The sequence below is a fragment of the Alexandromys fortis genome, unplaced genomic scaffold, assembly GCF_014885135.2.
Source record: "Alexandromys fortis isolate MF-2015 unplaced genomic scaffold, M_Fortis_MF-2015_v1.1 scaffold_6, whole genome shotgun sequence".
Lineage (NCBI taxonomy): Eukaryota > Metazoa > Chordata > Mammalia > Rodentia > Cricetidae > Alexandromys > Alexandromys fortis.
Window position 1 is genome coordinate 13,826,873 of NW_026067902.1, and position 27,261 is coordinate 13,854,133.

Here is a 27,261-nt window from a genome sequence, read left to right on the forward strand (position 1 = left end):
AGGACGGTTGACAGTACACATAGCTACATTCCATTAGTGACCACACGCTTGCTAGGCTCTCTGGCCAGCTCTCAACCACTGTGGCCAACTGGGCACGCATCACTTACCCTGTTTGTTGTGTGGGCTGTGGGCAGGGGTGATAGCCAGTCTGAGCCCTTTTCAGGAGATAGCCAGTTCAGAGCATGGCCCCAGCTCTGGGGTTTCCGGAAACCGTCAAGAACTGGTTCCTGTAGGGAAAGCAGAGAGTAGGAAGAACAGGAAACAGCTGATCTTATCGTCCTAGAGGTGACTTTCCTCTTCGTGGTTGTTCTCTTTCCCTTCTGGTACACGCCTAAGGATACCTGCCACTTTTTCCTTGTGTTTTATCTCCACTTGAGGCCCCTTGAATAATTACCCAAATACCCCTTTGCCACTAATATTTGCCAAAAGTGCTGCCCCTGGCCAGGACACATAGGCAAGGCCACCCATGAGTAAAGAGTCCACCCAGACCTTGCAGCATATGTGGGATTGCAAGTCTGCAGCTGGGTCAGGGCAAGGTCCTCTGCTGCCAGGGAAAAGCATGCTTCACCCACCGGTTCTGATTAAGAAGGGGTCAAGAAACAGTCAGACTCAGAGAACATTAAGAAGATTAAGTATTTTGATTTTTGGTTTCCATTTTGCAAATTATTCATCTTCAAGGTGAGTGTTTAAATGCGCCCAGCTGCTCCCCACCAAATTCTTAGCTTTTAAAATAAATGGGAAAATGAAGGTTGATTTCACACGTCTCAGCCTTCCTGAAACTGGAATGGATTCCAGGAATGTTTGGGGGGACTTCCATATTTATACTTTCCAGATATACAAGGAAGTACAGGAGCAGATGTTAGGCGCGGGTCACGGAAGTGCCTGCCTGCCATCCCACTTGGCTTCTATGGCAAGGTTGATTCTGTTTCTTTACAATTTACAGTCAGGGCAGAACTCACAGCACCGCTTCGCCCGTCATAATGCCAGCACATTGCTGCTCACAGGCCCATTGCACGGAGAGATCCAGCCCACCCCACCTCAGTCAGACACTCCCACGCCTGCAGGCTCCACCCGCGGTGGTCAGGTTTTCCCACCAGAGAAGCACAGACCTGAGAGACATTCTGTTGTGGTTTTTCCTGGGAGCGGGAGAAGGGGGGGGGTGCCCTCTGGACAAACATCTGTTTACTCTAGGTAGGACCCTGGGGACAGTTCATGATAGCTGATGCCCCAATGACTCGTAGGCAGCTTGGTGACCCTTAGCCAGAGTGTCCTCTCCCCAGAGTCTCCTCTCCAGGACACTGTTTCTGCCATTCTTCCTTGAAACTTACTGAGCCTTCAAAGCTCTGTTCCCTTCCTGAGCCTTTTATGTCGCATCTCCTAGGGAACAGGATCCACCATTGGTATTGTACTTCCTGGCAATTGAGACAAATCTATAGAGACGTGTGTATCCGCTACGACTTTATACTGATGCTTATCCACTGTGATTTACCATAGTTTCTCTGCCCTAAAGCTTCTCTAGGTTTTACCAAGCTGTCCACCCCTCCGCCCCAATCTAAGCCCTGGAAACCCCTAAGCTCCTTTCTAGTCCCATTATTTTGCCTTTTCCAGATATTTAGATAGTTGAAATCAGAACAGTATTTGGCCTTTTCACGTGGCTTCTTTTGCTTATTAATCCCACATCAGTGTCTCCCACGTCTTCTTGTAGCTAGCCAGCTCAGTAGACTATTGACCGATATTTTAAAATCTTAATATATCACAGTGTGTTTATGATGCATTCACCTACCGAAGGGTTTCTTGGTAGCTTTCACGTTTTTGCCATTACGAATGAACCTGCTATAAATACCTCTTGCTACCATTTCAAAAGATAGAGCCCAAATAAGAAGCTCTATAACACTGACCACGCCAGACTCTGCTCTCCCTGAATTAAGTTCTCTGCTGCTTGCAGATATCGATGAGTGTCAGAACGGCCCCGTGTGCCAGCGCAATGCCGAATGCATCAACACTGCAGGCAGCTACCGCTGCGACTGCAAGCCGGGCTACCGCCTCACCTCCACCGGGCAATGCAACGGTAAGTAACACCCCCTCAAGCCCGTCGCCGTGGCAATTCTGATGCCTGCATTTCTTCAGCGATTATCAGGCTAAGGAATAAAAGTAAAGATTTAGGTTGGTAAACTCAAAGTAACTAAAGAGAGAAAAAAAAAACAGGAAGATTGTTGGAATATCTAAACACTTAGCTTTTTACCTTCTTTATGGAGGAGATATTTGCAAAGCAAAACAGAGGCCATTTACAGAAATGATTGCCTATATCCCTACCCCACCCAGAAATATCCACCCCCCCACACATAAAATCAGCATTCATTATTACTATTATTATTATTATTTGCTTCTACATAATCTCTTAGACAGGTTTTTACCACCTCCTTTATGTATGTAGGAAGGCTGCACTCCCTAGAGTTGAAGCAGACCTTTCTGCATAAACAGATACACCTCTCTCTCTCTCTCTCTCTCTCTCTCTCTCTCTCTCTCTCTCTCTCTCTCTCACACACACACACACACACACACACACACACACACACAGAGCACTGTCACCACACACTTGTCTTCCCAAACATCTTGCTGACACAGATCGCTCCCTGAAGGCAGCACCTCCACAGGACCCACAGTAAGCAGAAGTTAGGAATGTGGGCTGTCCACCTCTGTCGCGTGGGGTGCGGTGTAAGTAAGCAGGAAGTGTGCTGTCAACTTCCAGAGGTGGTGAATCTAGTCACCATTTGATGACATCCATAGCTAAGGGCACGAAAATGAAGACCCTGGTGTCTCAGCTCAGAGGCAAACTAAGACCTCAGACCGGTCTTCATGTAAGCCGATGGTTACAATCGTTGCAGTCAAGGTCAGGAAGAGTATGTCCCCCTGCTTGGGGCTCCCTTCCAAATGAGTTTCCTGGGTTTTGTGCTTTTGTGAATGAAACAACTCGGGAGGGCCGTGGTCAGGTTTTCCTTGGCTCTCCTGGCCAGCGGTGATTAGGGGCTAGGAAGTCTGCTGCTCTCTGAAGGGAATTTCCCATTGTTCAGTGAGACCTGGGTGGGAAGAGGGTGTAAGAGCAGAACAAAAAAAGTCACTTTGCGAAGCAAGAATTGCTTTGTTGGGTTTAAAGGAGCATGTGCAAGTATTGAGCAGTCCGCCAGTGGAGCTGAGATTATCCATAAAGACACAGAACAGGAAAAATGCGGCTCTCGCTGATACCAAGCACAATACCCCAGCGACCTTTGGCACTGGCTCTACTTCCCTGCATTTTACTTTTAATTTATATTCCTTTGGAGCTGGGCGAAATAAGTCCAGTTAAAATAAAGAGTGGCTGGTCATGCCAAGTGTGCCGTCTTAGACTATTTTCTCTGGCCCTTAAGCTGGGCTATTTATAGAGCAGCAAAAGTCAACCAGCTACAGCCCCCTCCGGCTTAAACTCTATCTTTTCGTATTGAATGTTGACATAAACCACACCTGGTACCGTCAGGGTAAACCTAGGTGAGCGATTTGTGTAGCCCACAGTTCAACTGCCCTCAGCTATGGAAGCTCTTGCGTTTTGTAACTATTCAGCTTGAAGGGCTGAAGATTTTATTCTAGAAGCATTTTCGGTCCCACCTCACTTTTGTTGTTTATTTTTGAGACGGAATCTTACCCCTTCGCTCAGGCTGTCCTCACAGTTCCTCCTGTCTCAGCTCCTGCGTGCTGAGATTACAGTTGTTGGCTGCCATGCCACCATTCTACTTTAAAATATTTTTTAAGCACTGTCTTATTCTGGTAGTTTCCAGGCATACTGCAAAGCATTCTTTCTGCCTCTATTTAAAATGGGAATGTCATCCTGTGAGATTTGAATTTGAATTCATAGGCACATTGTCTCAAATTCCAAATCACACTGGTTCTAGGTGTGATTTGAGGGGGAGCTGAGCTCAGATGGCCATTCTGACCTCAGTAACCAACCCTACCCCTGTGGAAATGCCTCTCCTAGTTCCATCCCCAGCCTCTTTCTTCTGATCCTGCCCTACTCCAAAGTTTGGCTGAACCTCTCAAACCTCAGACATAATCTCCTGGGAGTTAGAAATCTGGTTCTCACAGGGTCCTCATTTTCCGGACCCAGAGAAATGAGCTCTCCACTGTTGGACTCTCTAAAGTGGTAAATTTTGCCTTGTCATCAGTACCTCCAAGTACTCCATGTTTTATTTATTTATTTTTTTAAAAAAGTCATAAAATGGGATAAAGGAGAGATCTAAGACACATATCTGGTCCTTACATACTCCTAGATCCAGCAATGCCTGAAGGTAACCAGCCTTCCTCAAGGGCAGCTTTCTTTTCTGACCATGAAAGTGAAAATCCCCTTTCTTTGCCCATCCATTCTTCATTTGAAATATTCCCTCAAATGAGAATCGTGAGATTTGTTAACTGTTTTCTCTGTGGACTAGCCGTAGTTTCTGAGCTGTGTGATCCCAGTTCCTCCCGCGTGTGAGCCTCAAGCAGCGTCTTGATAGAATCTGCTTGGAGCTGGTTACTAGAAACACCTCTGCCAGGGTCAGGCCTTGTCACTCTGATGTGGCTGTGAATGGTGGCTCTGTAGACCCAGGAGAGAAGCAGCCTGGATCTGCAGCTCAAAACAGGATGTGGTGGAATGAAAGCTGTAGGCGTGAGACAAAGCGAGAAGGCTGTGAGCGACTATTCAATTATGCCATTGTCCCTTTCAGAAACACCGCCATGTGTTTGACATTGCTGGACATTTTCAAAGGAAGCCCCAAAGTATCCGTGATCTTACTTTAGCACCAACACCTAGGGCTATTCATTCCATAGTCTGAGATGCTGTTTGGGCACCTTATAAAACACTTCACCCCATCCGAAGTTTGTTTGTTTTTTTTTTTTTTTTCCCTCTTTCAAAATACTTTTGGTGGCAGGAGCTGTTTCATTGCTTCACTTGGTATTAAAGTATGATCTAACTCATGTCAACATGAAAATAGAGAATGCCAGTGTCTGTTTCGTACGTCCGTTTTGAGTTAGGATGAACTCTGAGCCTGGAAGAAAGCTGTTTGGCCATTTAATGCCCTACGTCTCCATGTAAGAAAGCATACAGATGGACATAACGTCTACCCACGGTGCCTTTGGTTTACAGATCGCAACGAGTGTCAAGAAATCCCCAACATATGCAGCCACGGGCAGTGCATCGACACAGTGGGAAGCTTCTATTGCCTTTGTCACACTGGCTTCAAGACAAATGCAGATCAAACCATGTGCTTGGGTAAGTGTGTGTCCACCGCCCGTGCTTTCCTTCGGATCTTAGTGAAGAACTCATTGCATCTGTGTGAGTGCAAGAGTTAATAATACTAAATCGTGTGCTAATTAGTTCACTGTTTACAAAATAAAAATGGGGGTGGATACACAGTGACACACCACTTAGTCTTCGGCAGTCTGAACACAGTCACCTTCTTCCTTGCTGTCCGTTAAAAAATGCCAGCGTGTAGAAACCCTTTCCTCGCCATTTGGGATCTAGCTTATGGCCTTGTGCGTCCTAGGAGAGCCCTTCCACCACTGAGTCACATTCCTAGCCATGGGGGGGAAAAAGTGCTTAACAAACAGATAAGTTAAGAAATGTATTTAAAAGACAACTTAATTTGTACTAATGGTAATAGTGTGTGCCTTTGGGTGGTATTTATGGGAGCTCACTTATCAGACCAGAATCTAGCTTTGAATGAAGGGACATTTTTTTGTGAGAGAGGACTCTACCTCATACCAAATCTTCAAAGGCAAATTGAAAATTGTTAGGGGGGGGAGGGGCGAAAAGCAAAGGATCGTTTTCCTATGGGAAAAAGAGGAAGAGGCAAGGGTTTCAAGTCCTCCCTTTTGGTACTGTCAGTGGGCTCTACAAACATAGAACCAGCATAGCCTCACTTTCCTACCCTCTTCTTCTAACTCAAGGCCTTTGAGGGTTTTTAAGCCCATGAATCAAACTTATACTGAAAGAACAGCCTACAGAGCCCTGGTTAAACCACTTGCCTTTGGCTATAACTAGGTTCATCCATGAATGATGTTTCATCTTCTCCATAATCGGCCTCTGTTTCTCTGTCTCCTCTCTCTCTCTCTCTTCTCTACCCTTCCTCCTCTCCCTCCTCCTCCGTCTCCTCGCCCTCCTCTTCCTCTTCTTCCTTCTTCTCCTCCTCCTCCTCCTCCTCCTTCTTCTCTCTCTCTCTCCACTCGAACTTTCTGAAACCTGCCAACAAAGAATGTTTCTTAACAAAGAACTTAACAAGCTTGGCTGTGGATGAACACAACAGATTTGCTGTGCCTTCCCGATTCCCAGGTGGCTGGCGCAGTGACTCACTTATTTGAATGTGATGCTTAGTCCATATTCAAGGCTCTGGGGAGCTAGCAATAACTTCTTCATCAGAATCACAAATAATTCCTTTCTTCCTCTTCCCCCTCAGTATAGTATGTAGGAAAGATGCTAGCTGCCATGGTGAATGCAGAAATATTCCAGTTGCCAGGGTAAGCTTCACAATGCACCCGAGAAAAAATCATAGACCAATAAAAAAGACAGACAATGCCGGAGCTTCTAACTGAGTCGGATTGAGTACCATTCTGAGGGTTGCTAAGTTTCTAACTGAGTCAGATCGAGTGCCATCTCCTCCCTTAGCTGAGTTCAGAGGGATTGCTAAGTTATCACCGATGGGAAAAGGAGACGTGTCCAAAGTGGCAGGGTAGCCGGAGAGTGGAGTTCTGTTGCTGACTGCAGGGCGAAGCCTGATGAGTCACTTTGGGGTAACTTGGAGAACAAACCCTGAAAGCCGAAGTATGCCAGAGGTGTCCACGAGTGAAGGTCCAGATGCACGCAGAAGCTTTTCCATTTTCAAGTGGAAATATTTGAGCAAAGTGGCAAGGGTGGAGAATTTGAGAAGCAAATAGAATAAAATTCCTGTCCAGTTCTCATGTCCTCATCTTGCCTCCTCCCATGTGCCATGAGGAAACACTGGACTTCCAAGGTGTAGGCCCTCACCTCAGCTTCTCCAGGGCACTGATGCCATCAGCCAGAACATTCCAGCCTCTGCGGGGAGCTGCTGTGCAGCCCCAACTGCTCTTCAGCTTCTGGGACAACACAGTTTCTCTCTCCGTTAGTCATAGCGCCCTCTCTCTCTGGCCTTTCTTCTTCCTAGACATAAACGAGTGTGAGAGAGACGCCTGTGGGAATGGGACTTGCAGAAATACAATCGGCTCCTTCAACTGCCGCTGCAATCACGGCTTCATCCTTTCTCACAACAACGACTGTATAGGTGAGTATGCTGGCTAGTGTCACCAAGTTATACAGCTGCCTTGTCCTGGCCAGGGTGCAGGCTGCTCTTTAATGTACCCACACTTCTACCTGACAGTTGGTCACATGACTGTCAAATACAATGTGCTAATCAAAAGTCATATTTAGTAACTATTGCCTTGATTAAACTGTGTATCAGCAGCTATAATTTTATAGCTACTTTGATTTAAGTTAAATAAATTTCAAGACAAAAGCTTTAGGCTACACTATTCAGAAGCAGGTCTGCAGCCTCTTCTGCAGTATATAAAATTCCCTTTCTGAGACACAATAGGCATTTTCTCTTAGATGCAGAATCTAGACTTAACTTTATGTATGTACTATGTAAAACATGTATACAGATGACATGAAGCAGAAGGGGGAATGTTTGGGATCAGGAAGGGGTCAGTGGGAGGACAGGAAGGACAGGGCAGGACTCTAGGAACGAGAGTGTGAGCAAGGTGCATGGGGAATATGGGTGAAACCATCTCAAGGAAACGCACGGTTTTAAACTAAATATTTTAAGGAGGGAGGCTAAGCAGCAGTAATGAATCAAATACTGTTTCGAGTTAGAAGCTGACTTTCAATACTTATTATTGCAGTACTAAAGTGTGACTTCTTCTGAGTTATGTATCTAGTCAATCAGTTTTACCTTTAAAAATAAAATCTACAATAAAGGGACCAGAAACAGGGGGGAAGAGGGTGCTGAGGAAGCACGGGAAAGGCGGAGGTACACATTAGAAATGAAAGCATAAAGGAGGTTTGGGGTTGAAAGGAGCCTAGGGGTAGTCGGGGTGGAGCAGAAAAATCTACGAAAACAAATTTGGTTTGAAAATTCCATGATGAAACCTAATTCTGTGGATACTAATTAAATTTTTTAAATAAAAAATGCAAAAAGGCAAAAAATATACAAAGTCTAAGCAAAACTGCTACAAAGTTATCATGCAAATTGCCAGCTTTAATATGATAATGCAATCTTTTCATTATAGTTGGATGGGTTCCCACGGCGGCTGTGTCTGCGGCTAAACCCAGACCTTCATTTTAAGTTCTTATGTTTGGCCGAGTCCGCAAAGGCCACCAAAGTTCAGAACGATGCCTGGGACTGGGATGAGGACGTTTCCTCTGGAACTTAACAAAGATTTTTCTTTCAGATGTTGATGAATGCGCAACTGGAAATGGGAACCTTTGCAGAAATGGCCAGTGCGTCAACACGGTGGGGTCCTTCCAGTGCAGGTGCAATGAGGGCTACGAGGTGGCTCCGGACGGCAGGACCTGTGTGGGTGAGTGCCGGGCTGTAATGTGTGCTAATAAACTAATTGACTTAAGGTGTGTGTGTTGGGGGGGGGGGGGCGCGTGCGTGTAAGACAGAAAAATAAATATAGAATCATGAATTTGGGGGGTGGTGTTGGGTGAGGAGGAGTTGGGGGGGACCAGGAAGGTGAAAAGTATGCAAATACATTGTAGTTATGAAGTCCTCAAATTTCAAAAGAAGAAAGGAGAACAGTTCCTGAGAAAATGTCCCCAGAGGCCCAGCACAGAACCAGGCAGTCCCTGTTCTAATCCCACTATGGGATGCTAGTGGGGGAAAAAATATCACTGTAGGATTACATTAATCTTGCCTGTAAAGACTTTATTTTTAATTTTTTTAAAAAAATACATACATATCATTTTCCTTGTTATTTTTAAATTGGGTTATAGTCATAGAAAACACCTTAGCTGTTAAATGTTAGACATAATAACTATGATTCATTATAGTTTGTTCAAAATACCTCTTCAGAGGTAAGGTCACAGAATCTTTCAAGAATTATTAAAACCCCTTTAACACGCTGCTCTGTTCTTGAAATACTTAATTTGTGGCAGGTAGAATAAATTGTGGTTGTATTGCACACTTTGGGAAGCTTTTTAAGTAATCGCTTTCTCTCCAGGAGACTTTTGTGTCTTTTAAAGAGCCCTGTGTGCGTCTCTGGTTTAATTCCGCTTCCTTTGACTGAGTCTGCTCTGATTAATGGAAATCACGCCAGCAGGAGCCTCTTTCCGGCTTTCTTTTCTCTGCAGACATCAACGAATGTGTTCTGGATCCTGGGAAATGTGCACCTGGAACCTGTCAGAACTTGGATGGCTCCTACAGATGTATTTGCCCACCTGGGTACAGCCTACAACAAGACAAATGTGAAGGTAAGGGCTGCTGACGGGCGGTGAGAAAGACTGAGGTGTTGCGCTAGAATCACCGAAAAGTGATGCCATTTGCAGTTTGCAATACCTTTATTTATATTTGTTTTTTAAATCTAAGTCAAAGGCTGTGACATATGACCTCATCTTCTGTCAAGACAGGAGCAGCCAGTTCTGGTCCTGATCACTGGGGGTGTTAGTTTGCTCTCCGTGCGCAGGCTGCTTTGGAGGCCCCAGCTCTTTCCCATTGATAGCAATCCTGAATTAGATGATTTTAAGTGGCCGTCGTTGGCAGCTAACCACAGCTCCCACATCCCCGTAAGCTCTTTAAGTGCCCACCTGCAAGGCTGGCTGAAAGTGGTTGTGTAGTCTGTCTGTGAGGTCTCCAGCTATAGGTGGGTAGAGATGTATTACAAGAGAGTAAGTTTTCAGCAAGTTTTATACTTCATTCCATCCTTTCAGTCTCAGTACAGATTCCTGTTCACTAAGTGAAGGGTTCTCACTACAAGAACTTCATGAATAAGTCGGTTGGATGGGTTCTCAAGAAGTCACAGAGTTCACACCCCTGCCTTTAAACAGTTCTCCCGTCATCTTAGTGGGTGTTAGTTTTCTCGACTTTTAGTACTGCCAATGAGAAATGTTGTTATAAATCCAATTTATACCACATTCCAGTGGTGATATTTTAAGTAGAAACATCTTATCAGAGTGAAGTCTAACAGAGTCATTGATTTTTTTTCTTATGTTATTTTTTTGAAAAATATTTATTTTTTTATGTATCGGTGTTTTGCCTGCATGCATGTCTGTGCACCATGAGCATGCCTGGTGCCAACAGAAGGCAGAAGAGGGCAGCGGACCTCCTGGAACTGGAGATGGCCGTGGAAGCACCGTGTGGGTGCCAGAAGTCACACCAGGGTTCCGCCTGGAAGAGCGGCAGTGCCCTCTCCTGCTGACTCATCTCTCTGGCCACTTTTGTTTTCAAGAAAAAAAAATCTTATCTGTATCTGTGTGTGTGCATGCACGATGGTGTGCAGCTGCTTACATATGTGTGTGATACGGGTATTGGAGTGCAACACCTGGGAGTTAGTGCTCTCCTTCCATCACGTGGGGCTCACGGCCCACCCTCGAGTCATGGTGGCGATGGCATTGGCCCTCTGAGCCATCTCTCGGGCACCTGTTTTGCCTTTCTTCATGACAGATATAATTTGCTTCGTGATTGCTGTGTAAGTTCCCCAAAATAGCTAGACTAGAGGTACAGAGAAATAGAAAGAACTCCCCAGATGATCAATAAATATGCCCATTCTACAATATCTGCACCTATTGTTAGGAACCTGGTACCTCCAGGCTAATGTTTAATATAAGAAAAAGAAACAGGGTTGGGAGATGTCTCAGTTGGCACAAGTGTGTGAACCTGAGTTTACATCTAGCACCCACATCCATGCCAGGTGAGGGTGGTGGCCGTCCTGAAATCCCAGCACTTGGGAGATAGAGGCAGGGATCCCTGAGTCAAGCTGGCCAGCTGGACAAACCAGCATGCTTTAAGTTCAGCTGCGAGAACCCAGCTCAATAAGGGGGTCGTCATTACAAGTCTTAGAAGGTTCTTACAGATTCCATTTTACATTAACATCTGTCCAAAGTAACTTTTAAAAATTCACCTTAAAATAATTTCACGGGCAATCACTTCCCTGGTGGAAGGGTTGTGAAACCACTCAACGCTGAACTCATACATTTTCAATTTGGTGAGTGACAGGGTCTCCCTGACGCTCTGTCTCTGACACGTGTAACCCTTTAGATATTGATGAGTGTGTGGAAGAACCAGAAATCTGTGCCTTGGGGACCTGCAGCAACACTGAGGGCAGCTTCAAGTGCCTGTGTCCAGAAGGGTTCTCCCTGTCCTCGACTGGAAGAAGGTGCCAAGGTAAATGCCTCCGAAAGCTTTGGGCTCTCGTTGTTCTGTGTTTATTTGTTGTGGTCTCATGTTTTAAACATGGCAAAGCCCTGACTCTCCGTGAGCGGGAAGATGTTCATTCACCCACAGGTCTAATGATTACCATATGCCCGAAGGTTCATTCTGACTCTTGAGGTTAAAAACTCATCCATCAAGTTCCAGTTGCTTATACAACTTCCTTGGCACTTACACCCCTCTCCATCCTACAAGCACAGATACTGATCGGCTTCTTGGTGGGGCATCCTCAAGAGACACTGACGTCCCAGAACCTGGAGGAGATCAGCTATAGGAAGCTGCAGCCTGCGTGAATGTGGGTGCAGACCAAGACCCTTAGACAGAGAGAATGCAAACCGATCTCCTGTCCCCAGGGAAAGATTCCCATATTCACAGACTCTCTGGGGAAACAGAATAATACTTGTCAATAGCGAAAATATTCAAGGGCTTGCCTTAAAATAAAGGAAAAATACTTTAAAAAGCTCTGAAAGTAAACACAAAACAATGTTTGGTTAAAGCCCAGAAACTTGTTTGGACATTCCTAAACAGTGCAATTGTTATTTGGTTATACGAGCTAGTTTAATGAATTACAGGGTGGGGAAGGCCCATAAATATTTACATTTAGAATATTGTCAATGTCTATATGTTGCTTTGTGCTTTTATTTGTTTGTTTGTTTTGTGTGGGGGGTTGCTTCATATCATCAAATAATAGGTTTAGAATATAATTTAAGATTCTAAGATATGACTTTGGGATCCTAGGTCTGCCAAGTTTTAGGCCGAGAAGCCATTTAGCAGTGTAGAAATACAGTGTGTTCACCCAGGCCACAGCAATGCCCACCCAAGCATGCCTGCCATGTGCATGACAAAGTCTTATTGTCTCTGCATCTCCGTTGAACGCTTATTATTTTTCTTTTGTCTGGTTTTGTTTTACTTTTTCACTTGGTCTTTGCAGAAGTATGAGGGGAAAGTTGCAAATTCTCTGGTCGATTTGGTCTTGTAGGGAATTATCAGAAGACCGCAAGCGTTTCAGAATGGTGACGGGGGTAGAGCTGGATTCTGCCTGTGTGCTACAGGCCAGTCCAGATAGAGCCTGACTCCTACCCCCTCGTTTGTGTCTTTGGCTTGGCCTGCGTTCGGAAAGAAAGCAGCGAGAGGCCAGGTGCGAGTCTGCCGATGTGGCAAGCCAGGGGAAACTCCAAGGGTATTAATTCAATTTGCACTGGCCTGTCACAGGGCAAGCTGACACTGCAGGAAGAACCAGTCCAGCTGCGAGAACCCAGCCACATCCTCTGCCAGAACTGAGGAATGCGAGCAGGGACTTTCATAATTCCAGAGAAATTTGAGAGGTCAGAGAAGGCTGTTTGCAGATGGACTAGTAACAGGCATCCTAGCGTGCTCTGGCTGAAGTGTACGTGTGAGCACAGAGCCGTGTCTGTGTGTAGGCCACCTTGAGGGATAAGCTCACCTAGAAGATCAATATGACTGAAAGCAAATCTCCACTCAGTGCAGGTTCTGCTGGGACCTGGAATTTTGAAACTGGGATTTTCCCTGTAAGGTAACAAATTGAATCCGGTTACTGTTAGTCATAAAGTGAGGAAGTTCCACAGAACCACTGGCTTTGGGTTTTGCAGCACCAAATGCCACTCTACTCAGGGAGTAGACTCTGGTACTGAGTGCCACATTATAAAGGAACATTCTTAACCTGTGAGATTCAGGAAAAGAAATATGTCATTTTGACCGATTTGGGAATTCATGCATTTGAGTCTCCGTCTGAATCCAAGACACTTACTAATTCTTTTGGTGTAGAGGAAAATAGTGGAAAAGGTAAAACTGGGTCTAGGGTAAGTAAGGTCAGCAATCCAAGGACAGTGGTGGGACTGAGTAGTAAAAGCGACACTGTATACAAAACAAGGGATGTGACAAAGAACTTGAAGACTAAAGCAAATGAAAAGGTGTCCCCTGAGAAGTGAGGACTAGTTGACTCCTGGCATTCCTCCACAAAGTCAGTATTTGGTGGCAAGCACCGCTGTGAGAGTAGACTTTCTGGTCTGAAAAACTCATGGTAGAGGATGCAGAAGTCAGGGGTGGTCAGAACTGAAGTGAAATGGAATGGTACCCATGGTACAGAAGCATGCCCCGAGATCTGCAGATCTTAGCCACCATGGAACGAAGAAGAATGCAAGGCTCTGGAAGTCAAGTTTGGGGAGAAAATCCATTCCAGACCCCTAGATGAGCTCACTGCTCACAGCTACTCAATCTGCTCTAAAAGAACAGGAAAAGTTGGCTTCCAAAATTAAGTCACGCGACATTGGTACATTTCCTAAGAAAAAGTGCTCCTCTTTCTTGGTGTTACCAATAATGAATAGAAAGAAACATGTATGTTCTTTGAAAGGAAGGTTATTGTGTCTGCACCTGCCCACAGTCCTGCCTTCTGCCTTCCATGTTCTTCTTTCTATTCCACTAAGCAGGCTCTGGTTGGGAATTGAATTTTGGTGTGGCTGTGTGTGCATGGGTGTAAAGTCTGCCGGAAGTCCCACGAGTTTTGTCCCCACAATTCCACGGGCAGTTGCTTCAGGGATGCGCCCTGGTGGCACAGTTGGCCAGTCCACACCCACATGGTTGTAGCATTCCTATCAGGTTGCTTTGAAGTAGGGGGTAAACTGAGGGATGAGGATAAAGCAACATAAATCTGTTCAGCCTAGCTTGCTCTTGGTTCCCTGTGGCTTTAGCAGTCTCAGCCTTTCTGTAATTCCAATCACTTATGGGATATAACTATGGTTAGTGAGAGAGGCATTGACCCGCTATCATATGGCCAAGCTTCAGCAGGGAAAGAGCTGAAGAGTCCTGTGGATGTGTGTTGCAGATCTGCGAATGAGCTACTGTTATGCCAAGTTTGAAGGTGGGAAGTGTTCATCGCCCAAATCCAGGAACCATTCCAAGCAGGAATGCTGCTGTGCTTTGAAGGGAGAAGGCTGGGGGGACCCTTGTGAGCTGTGCCCCACTGAGCCAGATGGTAAGTCTAGCACCTTTGTTTCTCATACACGATCCCATGTACATATGACCATGACATGAGCAACAGTGCAAGCCTTGAAGCCATGGGATAATCAAATTATAAGTGTAATCAGAATGTCCATTTAGCCGTATTTTATCAAAGGAGCATGGTAGTTCCTTTCTTCTTTTAAATGTGTTATGAATCTGTCATACGAAGAATAGGCACACCGTCCTTGTCTCTGGATGTCTTATTCCTATCTCTCAATGTGTGCAGCATGTGGCCAAACCACACAATGGATGGGGGCGTGGGAAGCCTGCTGTTGTTGTCCCTGGCCTGCCCACTAATGAGTGCATATCTCCACCACAGAGGCTTTCCGCCAGATCTGCCCCTTTGGAAGTGGGATCATCGTGGGCCCCGATGACTCAGCGGTTGGTGAGTGCTCCCAGCTGGGTCCTCCCCTACCTCTTCTTTATCCTTCCTCCAGATCTTACTTCTCCACATCTACCTGGGAGAAATAATCTCTTCTCTTTGTTGTTATATCACTTGGATGATAGTTATATTGTGATATTAGATATTCACCCAATTGAACACACAGAAATGACAATAGTGTAAGAAGAATGCCTTGGTTTTTACTGGTTTTTTTTTCTTCCTTCACTTAAGATATGGATGAGTGCAAAGAGCCCGATGTCTGTAAACACGGACAGTGCATCAACACAGACGGCTCCTACCGCTGCGAGTGCCCGTTTGGTTATATTCTAGAAGGGAATGAGTGTGTGGGTGAGTAGTGACTCAGCCTCTTCCTTTGAAATTGTATTGCGCAAAAATCGAGCTCCTTGGCTTTTACTCTACCAAAGTTGAGTCTAGTTTTGTTCCTCCACTGAGGAATTCCTCAGTGAGACTGCTGGTTGGTCCCTACCCTAGATGACCCTTCCTTGCATGACCCTCGTAGTCTAACATGGAAGGCAGATATTAGACACGTCCTAAGAGATACTAGAAAGAACAACAAAAAACAGAAGTCTTAGTGCAACTTAAAAATATACTGTTAGTGGCCATAATTTATACTTTTGAGGTGTAGAAATAGCAGTTTTTATATACATCATGTGTATCTGGCAGTATGAAAGGTCACGTGGCCCATTCAGTTTCTTGTTTTCACTTTTTCACTAAAATGTGAAATGGACATTGCTCCTGTATGGACCACTGACTCTTAAGTACATTGACAGTGAACTGGAGTCAAGAATTGTGGTCAAGAATTCTAAAGCAATGTTGCTATAGCACGGATTAAATGTGGTATCAGCACTGACTGTCTGTACAGATTAAAATGTATTGTCTTTATAGAAGGAATGGGGGTCTGAAGACTGCGTGCAGGCTGAGGTGGGAGCCTGTGTGCCTTGTCCACCCTCTGCCACCCTTGAGTCTATTATGCAAACGAAGTGATTTGTTCTAAATTACACTGGCAGCTGTAATCTGCGATGACACTGATGTTTTTAGTAAATCAAAGGAGATACAGCACTCATGGCGGTAAAGTGTGGTTTAGCAGCAAAACAGAAACAAGTTTTATCCATGTTACCTCTTTGAAGTCTTTAGTTTCTACTGTGTATGTGCAAAAAGAGCCTCCTCACCTAGAAGTAACCCTTGACAAGATCCCACTATTTTCCTGGGCTTCAGATAGCTAAAATAGCAGTTCTCTTTCTAAGAATAGGGTTCTTTCTAACCAGGGGAAAATATTCTCTCTAAGTCCCGGGTCAGGAATAAGAACAGTGAATGTTCCAGGTGGTTGGGTTAGAAGGCATCTGTAGTTTTGTAGAGTTTTTTGGATTTTTTGTTTTGTTTTGTTTGTTTGTTTGTTTTTTGTAAAAATGTATTCTCTCTCCACAGTTCTTTAGAAAGGTCATACCCTACATATATTTTCTTTTTTTTAAAGCCTTTTTTTTGGTTTGTCTAATGTAAACCATCTGGTTTAAAAAAATTTAACAAAATCTACTTGAATATTTATTTTTATCCAGTATATTAATTCTGTCTAACCTTAGATCTCTTACTTTGCATAAGTTTAGTCTTCTATTTTATATCTGGCAAGAATCCACCGTGTGTAAGCCTTCTTGGGCAGTGATGTAATGTGGGGACAATTGGAGATTTTTGTTTTCGAACCAGCAGAAACCCCTGGCTGCATCTAGGAACCTTGTTTTAGTCATCAGAGCACCTACGGCCTGTGAAACAAGGACAGACTGCAGAAAACCACGTGGGAAATATAAAGGCTAGGCATTCAGATCTCTCACTGTCTCTGCCATTGAGCAAGGGCAAACTCCAGGTCTAAGCCTGTGATTATAAGGCACACACATTCCCTCTTTGTAAGAATGGAAAACTAAGCAAGACAGTGCAGACCCATGAGCTAGAACAGAATGAAAAGTGGTATCTGAGTCTGAGCCCACTGTATCTCCTCTCACTTTATCTCTACTTCGGATCACTTGCAGATACCGATGAATGTTCCGTGGGCAATCCTTGTGGAAATGGGACCTGCAAGAATGTGATTGGAGGATTCGAATGTACCTGCGAGGAGGGATTTGAGCCTGGTCCAATGATGACATGCGAAGGCAAGTGCCCCAAATACTGAAGAGTTGGTTGCCATTACTGATTGTGGGAACCGTCGCTTGACTACGGTTCTGAATCAAACAACATTCTTAATTAATTCAGAACAGCTGAGACTAGTGGGCTGTTGCATCATTTCTTCCCTGTGTGGCCTCATCTTTGCAGGAACTATAAAAAAATATAGGTGGCTTATGACGGAAGTTATACTGTCTATATCAGGGTGCCCACTAGTGTGTCTCCACTGCTTACACGTCAATACAACTCCTGTCTATTTTCTGGTTCCATTCTTTTGTTGTTGTTTCTATTGTTTCCAAGGTTTTTTTCCCTCCTCATTTGTGTCCTCCTTGTAGAAACATCTGCCCACGGATCTAGATAACCACTGGCGTCCTGTGGTCATCTGGAGGCAGTCCCAGAGGGAGGTTGCCTAACTCATAGAAGCATCTGAAAATTATTTGTCATCAGAGCTGCCTAGCAGGGAGTGTGGAAAAGAAGGAAAGGCTAGGGAGTGCCGAAGGGTGGTTGGTTCCTAGACAATTTGCCTCAGAACCCCGGAAAATTGTGAGGAATGCAAGCTCTCTGGCCTCGTTCTAGATCCCTGAATCACAAACTCTAAAAGTAGGGTCCAGTAGCTGTCCAGATGACCCGTGTGCTCTTCAGGATGGGATTCACTGGTGTAAGAGAAGAACGGAGGGGACTGAAGGGAGCTCTTCACCATAGATGCAGACTCCTGGTACCTTCAGGGTGGTGGGAGCCTTTAGAGGTTGTGAATAAACCATGACCTGGCTCCTGTTCTCCATCCAATCATCACTCTTGGGAAGTGGCCTAATCACTGAGGTGGTTTGTCTTCACCCTCTTACTTCTGGAAAAATCCATCCTGATAGTTCTAAACCATGAACTCCAGAAGAGTTGCTTTGCTCAGTAAAGGTAAAGCCACTCTCTAATCAAGGCTAGAACTTGGGCATCTGTGTAAACTGCATTTCTCTAAGTAAAAAAAAAATGACCAGAATACTCTGGGCAGAAAAAGCCCTGTTGTCTCATAGGAACCTTTGCTTAGGGAAGGAGAAGTAGCTAAGCATTTAGGGGACTCAGCTACTCTTCTGACCATAATAGATTTCGTCAAAATAAGCAAAGACGATCCATAGTCCATGTACAAAGGGAGAGGCAACTGGTCAACCTGAGCCTTCCAAGTATGCAAGGTGGCCCTCTTGCTTCTCATTCGTGCAAATTTATAATTGCGCCAGTGCAGCAAGCTTAGTGACTGTGCGGAGAGATACAGATATTGGCCACCATGATTCTGCCAGGAACAATCAGCTCGTTTTTATAATTATCTGGATCTGTTCATTTTATGATAAGGAAGACTTTCAACTTATCACAAAAGTGCAGTTCTCTCTTTTCGTCATTCTTGGTGTCCTTGATCCGTTATTTTACTTTCTTTTTCTGCAGATATAAATGAGTGTGCCCAGAATCCTCTGCTATGTGCCTTCCGGTGCGTAAATACCTATGGGTCCTACGAATGCAAGTGCCCTGTTGGCTACGTTCTGCGGGAAGACAGGAGGATGTGCAAAGGTGAGAGCCCTGTCAGAGCCCATCCAAGCCAGAGCGCCCTCTCTCTGTGTCCGAGGGCAGATGTCCCTCTAAAGCTTCTCTCAGTAGATCAGGGCTAGGGAATGCGCGTCGTCTCCTAATCCATAGCAAATGTAGGGGCTTCATTTCTTCCTTTACCCCTGGATTGTACCAAGAGGCACAGCAGGCCCAGTGGGGGCTGCACTGCAGACCTTGGATTAGTTTGCTATGCATTCCATGTCTGTGATATGTCAGACATCCTATGAAGTCATACACATTCTCTGTACAGAGATATTTCCCAACATCCTCTGAGATGGTGAGATATGTGGAAGCTGATACAAAAGATGAAAATATAAATAAATAATCCCAGTGTCATAACTATGATGAGAGTTGTAGATACCAAATGTTCTGAGAGGGGCTGGAGACATGGTTCAGTGATTAAGTGTGCTTGCTGCTCTTGCAGAGGACGGAATTCACTTCCCAACACTCGCATCAGGCAGCTCACAGCTGTCTGTAATTTCAGCTCCAGAGCACCTGACACCCTCTTCTGGCATCCTAGGGTGCCTGCATGGATATACATACATGCACATTAATAAAAATAAATCTTACAAAAGAGCAAAACACTCTGAGGATATAAAATAACAGGCATTTGAGAACCCGAGGGAAGAAAGAGATACCACATTTCAAAAGCCAGTGACAAATCTGTGTTCCTCAGCACATTTCCCTTCGAAAGTCTAGCTGAACGCTGGCAATCCCCAGAGCCTGGAACCAGGCTGAACCAATCATGGGGGCTAGTCTGGAAGAATCCAAATTCGCTCTTTTAATTAGCAGACACCTGGTCTCTCAAAATGACTAAAATCCAGTTTTGTGTGAAGTAGAAGCTGCCCTGAGAGTTCCTTACCTTGCAGACTAGAATCCAAATGTCTCAGCTGAGTATGTGGGAAAAAAGAAAGAGGGGAAATGCCATATTATTAAAAGCAGAGAGTGAGAACACAACCAATCCAAAGAAGAGGGAGTGAAGGAAGGAGAGCTTTAAATGGAGAATAAGATGTCGGGGACACCTGTCCTTTCCTCAAATTAAAACTAAAGCTTTAGTTACCCAATGACTATCCTGGTATTGTATTATACTAATTATATTAGTTAATAATGTCATATTAAAATAATACTATATAATATATGACATTGTAATCATTATTACATAACAGGTTTGTTTTATTATACCCATGATATTTATAATACATAAGGTCATTATGTTATCATATTGCAATTTCAATACTTTTATCTTGTTATGAAATAACATTGTATTATAATAACATAGGGCCCTCTTACTCCACTTATAGTCATAAGTATTTAAATGCTTCAACAAGCAGGTATGAAACATAAAGCAAGGGAATCCAGGAAAGATCCGCATAGAATCATGCTTCTGATGAGGTCATCAGTTGGCCAGGAAGCAGTTTTTACACCAAGTTCAAAGGTGGTTAGAATATTCCCTCCCATGTTTAATATATCAGGGCCCAACAGATGCCAAAGGCAATAAGCTCAGTATTAAAATAACAGAGGTGGCCATCTTGTGTTTACATGCATTCAGTACAGTGTGTGTGTGTAAGTTATGATTGTGCATTCTTTCCAGATGAGGATGAGTGTGCAGAAGGAAAACACGACTGTGCTGAGAAGCAAATGGAGTGCAAGAACCTCATAGGCACCTACATGTGCATCTGTGGCCCTGGGTACCAGCGAAGACCCGACGGAGAGGGCTGCGTAGGTAAGATTATCTCTGCGCGAATGGCTCCGCATGAGCGTGAAGTGGCCTGAGCTCTGCGTCAGGTTGGTGGTGTGTTCTTCCCCCCATCTCACAGCTCCTTGCAGAGAGGCCTTGCTGGCCTTTCCCTGTTCTCTTCTCCTGTATTGATGCCAGGGTTGGGTCCCCCACTTTTGACCCTTGCTCTTTTGTGCGTGTGACCATCAGGACATAGTTCTTTCCACTGGTTGCTCTCACCATTGTTGGCTCAACTGTCACACTAACACCCTGTGCTAGATTCCCCTGAACCAGGACTATCTCTAAGGCAGTGGCTCTAACTTCAAGAAATCCGCTATTACCTTGAAGTGGGTCCAAGCACTGTTATTCTAAAGCTCTTGGTTTGTTCTAATGTGTATCCAGTATTGAGAATTCCCCTTAGACTGGGGAATGGCAAACTGCAGCTTCCGACCAAATTCAGCCCTTCAGCCTGACACTCTTTTTTATGAATAAATTTTTATTAAAACATGCTTTTAGCAACCCATGTGCATGTCACTGAGGTTGCCTCTGTGCCACAAAGACAACCAAGTAGTTACAGAAGAGACCATAGGGCTTAGGGAGCCTAAAATATTTACCAGTCAACCTCTTCCAAAAGGTTTCTTGGTATTTGCTTGAGACAACAAATGTTGTTGCTTAAGACAACAAATGCCGTCTATTTTGGAGTAAATAGAAAGTTCTCACATGCACTTTTAGAAGTAAATGACATCAAAAGTTTTATATTTGTGTCATCAGTGGGAAAAAAAATGTTTCCCATTGCCCTGGTCTTCTTTGAGATACGTAGCTGAACGGTGATTTTAAGATCAGATTCTGAAAGCTCAGAGGAACGAAGCATGGGGACCAATGGTCACATACTGGACCCTCCCTGACCATAGGTCACAGGCTTAGTTGCAGCAAGAGCTTTCAGAGGAGGAGGGCCTCGCCCTCACGTGTTCATGCTGAGGTCAGCATGAACAGTGGGATTTTGTTTGTTTGTTTCCATTCTGGGACCTGAACCTAGGGCTTTCCATGTGCTAGGAAAATGCTCCAGATTAAACTATATCCCCAGGCCACTTTGGTTTTTATTCCAAGATAGAGTTTTACAAACTTTCCAGCCTGGCCTTGGGGTCCCCCTAGAGCCCAGGCATGGCTTGAATTTTCTGTCCTCACACCCCAGCCTCCCAAGCAGCTGGGTTACCAGCCTGTACCATCAGGATTGACTGATGAGCATCAGGACTGGCTGATTAGCAAGCTGTGTTGAATCTGAAGCTCAGTCCAGACAAGTGCTCCTGGGTCAACATAACTTACCAGCATTATTCTGATGAAGTACTATATCTCTTTAAGATGACAGGCAAGCTTCAGTCTCCCCCTCCAGTGTGGGAACTCACCTTTTAGGAATCTTTTTTATGTACAGATGGGGCAAGATTTAAGTAAAAAATGTAACTGTACCTAAAATGCTGTCATTTGAATTTAGGTATATCAACAATATGCTCACAGATGCCTTACAAGAACAGTGGGGGGGGTGTCTACTTTTTTGTGCATAATCCATCTCTGGAAGACACATCAGAAACTGGACGTCTGGGGCAGGGGTGAAGGAGCAGGTTATCAGGAGACTGAGGAATACAGAGGAAAAGGGGAGTTTGGTGGATTTTCTTCATGGTCTTTCCTGAACTTCCAGTTTTTAGCCAGGCCAATAGGTTACCTGTTTGCAAAGAAATTGAGAGAGTGAGAGAAAGGAAGGAAGGAGGGAAGGAGAGAAGAAGGAAGGAAGGGAAGAAGGGAGGGAGGGAGGAAGGAACCAAGAAAAAACTCAGTCTTTCTATAAAATGTCTGATGATTCCCGTTTTGTCTACACAGATGAGAACGAGTGTCAGACCAAGCCGGGGATCTGTGAGAATGGGCGTTGTCTCAACACGCTGGGGAGCTACACCTGTGAGTGTAACGATGGCTTCACAGCCAGCCCCACACAAGATGAGTGCTTGGGTGAGTACCCGCGGCTGCGTTTCCTTCCATCAACCTTCATGTTGGGACACTCAAAAAAAAAAAAAAAAAAAACATTATTTCTGGTTTGAAATAAGAGAAAAATGTCAAAAATTGCCAAAGGGCTGAAACCACTCATCCTTGGGAGATGACTTAGTGACTGGGTGTCTGTTGGGCTCAGGGCCTCCCTGCGATGAAATTCTTCCTTTGCTGACTGCACACGGAATTGCTAGCTTGGGGTTGTCTTCTTGCTGCCCTCTGAGGCCCACTTGCGGATGTTTTTCTGCCCCCTTTTCTGTAGCATGGCTGTTGCGACTGCTCTTCCATGTGTCTGGGGCCACAAAGAGTTACAAGCTTGTCTTCGCCGATGCCTCTCTGCCAACTCACGGATTTCTTGTCTTGTTCCCCTCAGACGCCTCCTTTCTCTCTCCCCTGCTGTCTCCAGCTTTTCCTTCTCGCTCCTCTTCACCCAGGGTAAAGTGTTACATCCTTTTTATATCCGACCAAATTCCTAAGACCCCATGCCCTCAGGAAAGTGTCTCAATTCCTGTGTAATGTCTCTTCCAGACAACCGGGAAGGGTACTGCTTCACAGAGGTCCTACAAAACATGTGCCAGATTGGCTCGAGCAACAGGAACCCCGTCACCAAGTCTGAGTGCTGCTGTGATGGAGGGAGAGGCTGGGGACCCCACTGTGAGATCTGCCCTTTCGAGGGCACTGTGGCTTACAAGAAACTGTGTCCCCATGGCCGCGGATTTATGACCAATGGAGCAGGTACTTCATTCTGTTCTATTGTTGCCAAAAGATACGAGCTCTTCTTTCATGGTACAAAATTATTGCAAGGAATCTGTATGTTGTTTTACTATGGAAAATGATGGAAATGTGGAATTGACAACAGGTTTGTCTCGTCTGTGTGACAGAGGTCATCAGAAATCCTTCCATATAGCGCTAGAAACATCCAGGGCCATTTGCCAAGTCCTTGGTCTAGCTGACTAAGTTTGGTGTGCTTGGATCCTTGCTTCCGCACTGCAAGGGTCCAGCAGAAAAATGCTATAAGATAGTTTATAGATGAAATAAAATATCATTTAAAAAAATTAAAAATAACATGAAACAAATGGTCATTTAGTTTTACTCCACCAGCATTCCTTTGAACTCAAAATTGGCCAAGATGAATTGTATCAGAAAGTACAAAGTTCGCTGGTGTGCTAGGAGTCAGCACCCTTGGGTCTGAGGTGCACAAGCTTCTTTCAGCCAGAAAGCTAGATGTGAGCGGAGGCCAGTGAGGTGCCTGGGGCAGCTCAGAAGCTCCGCCAGCCTCGTGTGATTCCCACTTTTATCAACTGCGATTACAGTTGGATTTTAGCTCACCTAAGGACTGAGAAGACGGTCCTGTTGGTGCTCCATTGTGCTCCTTGGGGTTGGGGATTAGAAGCAAAACAATAAAGGAGAGTTAGAAAACCATTGTCTTTGCATCGGGAAGATTGAGCTAATGGCGAAATAAAGGAGCTTTCCCTTTGTTAGAGTAGCTTCTCATCTTCGGCTCACAACGTCATTCATTAGTTACTCAATAAGTTAACATCGCATGTGAAATTCACTCTGTCTCCTTTTGGTTTAACACTTTGGTCCATAATATAGTAACACAGTCTATGAAATTTTACACTCAAGTGACCCCTGCATATCAATGTTGCCCATTATATATTTTAATGTATTTATTATTGTGATTTGTGTCTATCCTAGATATCGATGAGTGCAAGGTTATTCACGATGTGTGCCGAAACGGGGAGTGTGTCAATGACAGAGGGTCGTATCATTGCATCTGTAAAACTGGCTACACGCCGGATATCACAGGGACTTCCTGTGTGGGTAGGTACTTTGTTTTTAATGCTTTATTCTTGGATAGAAATTTCCGGTTACAGGAAAGAAACCCTCACGCTAAAAATCTAAAATGCATCTATACTTAATAGAAAATTACGAGGTGATGATCAAATGCTTCAGAGTTTCTAGGCAAAGATTCTGAGCACTTCGAAAATCTTTTAAGTGGGCTTTTCCTGTCTCTCTTTGACCACAGATCTGGACGAGTGCAACCAGGCTCCCAAACCCTGCAATTTTATATGCAAAAACATAGAAGGGAGTTACCAGTGCTCCTGCCCAAAAGGCTATATTCTGCAAGAGGATGGGAGGAGCTGCAAAGGTGAGAGGGCTTTGGCTTCATCCATCACCTGCCACTTGTTGTGCCTGTGAACAGTCAGGAGACAAGCTGGAAGACTTGCTTCCCTGGGCTTAGCGCCTGTGTCAACATTGGATCCCTGGGGATGGGGGTTAAGCTGGGGTCAGGGGGATGCTGAAGGCTAGTAGCAGCAGCTATCCTTGCTCGATACCCAGTGAGCATCATGGATGATGTCCATGAGGGGCTCAGCGGTACCAACTCGCCAAGGCTCTGGTGAGGCTGATTCCCAGTTGATTCCCCCTCCTTTCCCGTTTGCTTCATTTATTCACTGTCTGTTTAACAATGGTGTGGTCTAGGAGGTCTTCATGCCATGATCTTAGAGGTGTGTCTGATTAATTAAACTAGTGTTTCAGTTTCTATCTGTCTGTCTGTCTATCTATCTATCTATCTATCTATCTATCTATCTATCTTAGTGGTTCTCAACCTGTGAGACTTGACCCCTTTATGGGTCACATATCAGATATTTACATTACGTTTCATAACAATATCAAAATCACAGTTAGGAATTGGTAATGAGAATGATTTTTATGGTTGGGAGTCACCACAACATGAGGAAGTGTATCATAGGGTTGCAGCGGTAAGAAGGTTGAGAACCACCAAGATAGATTTTAAGCTGACAAAATAAAGCCACCATGCCTTCTAAGAGCTCACCTGAGGGAGACATGGAATTGAGAAACATCCAAAGGCTGCAGAAATGTCTCCTCAGCTAGAAATTACCTTTTCCAAGGTACATTGAGTTTCTGTTTTGTCCTAAACATCTTCCTAGATAAAAACTTCAGAGGCTGTCCTATGCAGACTTGGTCCTAGGTCCTAGGTCATCCCGGAGCTGGGGATGAAGTCACTGATCCCAGGACTTGCTCATAGCCTGAAACAGGGTCTTCATCCATGATCACTGTGAGTTCCAGAAAGTTCTGGCTAGGACTCAGAGCAAGACTTTATTCGTGTGAGTGAAGAAACATACTTGGGGGAAACATCTCTTCTTGTGTGCAGTTTGAAACAAAGCAAATGTATTCCTCTGCATCTGCGGCAGTGCGGTGCGTGCAGACTCCCATGGCAGCATGGGCAGTGACTTCTCCACAGCTGTGTGTCTGCAGTTCCCCCTCAGTGACCCCTCCCCTCTCCATGTAACTCTGGAGTCCACATGCAGAAGGAGGTATAGGAGGGAATGGCTGAGGGTCTAGTGACCCTCTCCTAACTTCTGCTTCTATGAGGAACACTGACAGGCCTGACTGAGGGTAGCTTGCAAGTGGCCACATGGCTCTGATGAAGACGATAAGCAGGCTGTTACACTGGGAGTCTCTATGTCAGAAGCTCCTCTCTCCTTACTCTATTAAGCCTGAGTTTGTCTGCAGCTGACATGTGTGGAAGTGTGCAGATGTGTGTCCCACTGACTCTGAGAAGCAAACAGCTAGCCGGGAGGCTCGGGGGGGGGGGGGAGCAGTGTCTTCACCTCACCAGATAAAGGGAGGCAGGGAAGAGGAGGGAGCAGCATGAGATTCATACAAGTATGGAACAACACAGTGGAAGACCATTTAACTTGAACAGTGTGTGTTATTGATTATAATAAAAAGGAAAGAGGAGCGAAGATGGAGATAAGGCATTCCTGAGCATGAGAGCAGCCATGGTCACTGTACTGAGTGAACAGACAGTATGAGGGGCGGCGCCGTCTCCTCCCCAGCACAGGCATGCACAGGGTCCCAGTGGGAATGCAGTCTGGTTCTGAGAGACGCGGACGTCCATTGGCCTCTCTGCAGTAGAAGTCGGCCTTCTCAGAGTTCAAGATAGGCTCCATCTGAGGCTCCTCCATGCTGGGACGGACACAGGGAGACCCTCTCAGGTTAGGACAGGTGTCCTTCCAGCCACTAGCAAAGCTAGTACCGCGTGTGCCTCCATGGAGGGGTTGAGTTGTGATAAACACTCTTGAATTCCCAGGCATTTAAAAGCAATCCCTCAGGTCCAGCATACTTGGTAGCTCCTAATAGATTTTTAAATGTCTTTGGATCTTGAGGTGAGCCCAGAAGCTAAGGTTGTGAAGAAAGATTGGAGATTGTACTGAGATTGAAAATAGTTTTGGGTCAATAGTATGGGCAAGGGGTTTTGGGATTTTGCTTCTAGTTCATCAAAATCAGATTTTTGTCTTTCCTAGCTGTTCAATTTTATTTAATTCAAAGAAAAACTGCTAACCAAGAGGTCAAACCAATGTCCTGGTGTGAGTTTGTTCTAAATGCAACAGAAAAGAATTAAGGCAGTGGCTCTCAACCTTCCTAATGCTGCGACCCTTTAATACAGTTCCCCATGTCATGGTGACCCTAACTATAAAATTATTTTCATTGCTACTTCATAACTGTAATCTTGCTACTGTTAGGAATCGAAATGTAAATATGTGTGTTTTCTGATGGTCTTAGGCGACCCCTGTGAAAGGGTCATTCGACCCCCCCCAGAAGGTTGTGACCCACAGGTTGAGAACCACTGAATTAAAGGAACACGTGAATTTCCGGTTTCAACATCTCTTTTGACATCTTCACTTAGATTTTTCCACTGCTTTGGAAAATGTTCAGAATCAGTTTTTACTTCCTCTTACAATTCATTTAAACATTTAGAATGTCTATCAAATAAATTGGTAGAGAAAGTCCTACATTTCTTTAACTAAAGGGAACTGCTCACCCTTGGATCCCACAGAGCTACTTTTTCCTCGCTGAGTCCATCACCTGCCTTCCTG

At 44.8% G+C, this 27,261-nt stretch overlaps 1 protein-coding gene across 2 annotated transcripts in view; it reads left to right on the plus strand.

The window, feature by feature from the left end:
- Positions 1–27,261, plus strand: part of Fbn1 (fibrillin 1) — a 201,091-nt gene that overhangs the window by 162,476 nt on the left and 11,354 nt on the right. For both annotated transcript variants that reach the window (XM_050133838.1, XM_050133843.1), the window contains 16 exons: positions 1,946–2,068; positions 5,153–5,278; positions 7,188–7,304; positions 8,470–8,598; positions 9,374–9,493; positions 11,277–11,402; positions 14,290–14,439; positions 14,785–14,850; positions 15,079–15,195; positions 16,887–17,006; positions 18,445–18,567; positions 20,195–20,326; positions 22,193–22,318; positions 22,883–23,089; positions 24,053–24,178; positions 24,384–24,506. In XM_050133838.1, the coding sequence (XP_049989795.1) occupies positions 1,946–2,068; positions 5,153–5,278; positions 7,188–7,304; positions 8,470–8,598; positions 9,374–9,493; positions 11,277–11,402; positions 14,290–14,439; positions 14,785–14,850; positions 15,079–15,195; positions 16,887–17,006; positions 18,445–18,567; positions 20,195–20,326; positions 22,193–22,318; positions 22,883–23,089; positions 24,053–24,178; positions 24,384–24,506 (2,031 nt within the window). The remainder of the gene's footprint in view (positions 1–1,945; positions 2,069–5,152; positions 5,279–7,187; positions 7,305–8,469; positions 8,599–9,373; positions 9,494–11,276; positions 11,403–14,289; positions 14,440–14,784; positions 14,851–15,078; positions 15,196–16,886; positions 17,007–18,444; positions 18,568–20,194; positions 20,327–22,192; positions 22,319–22,882; positions 23,090–24,052; positions 24,179–24,383; positions 24,507–27,261) is intronic.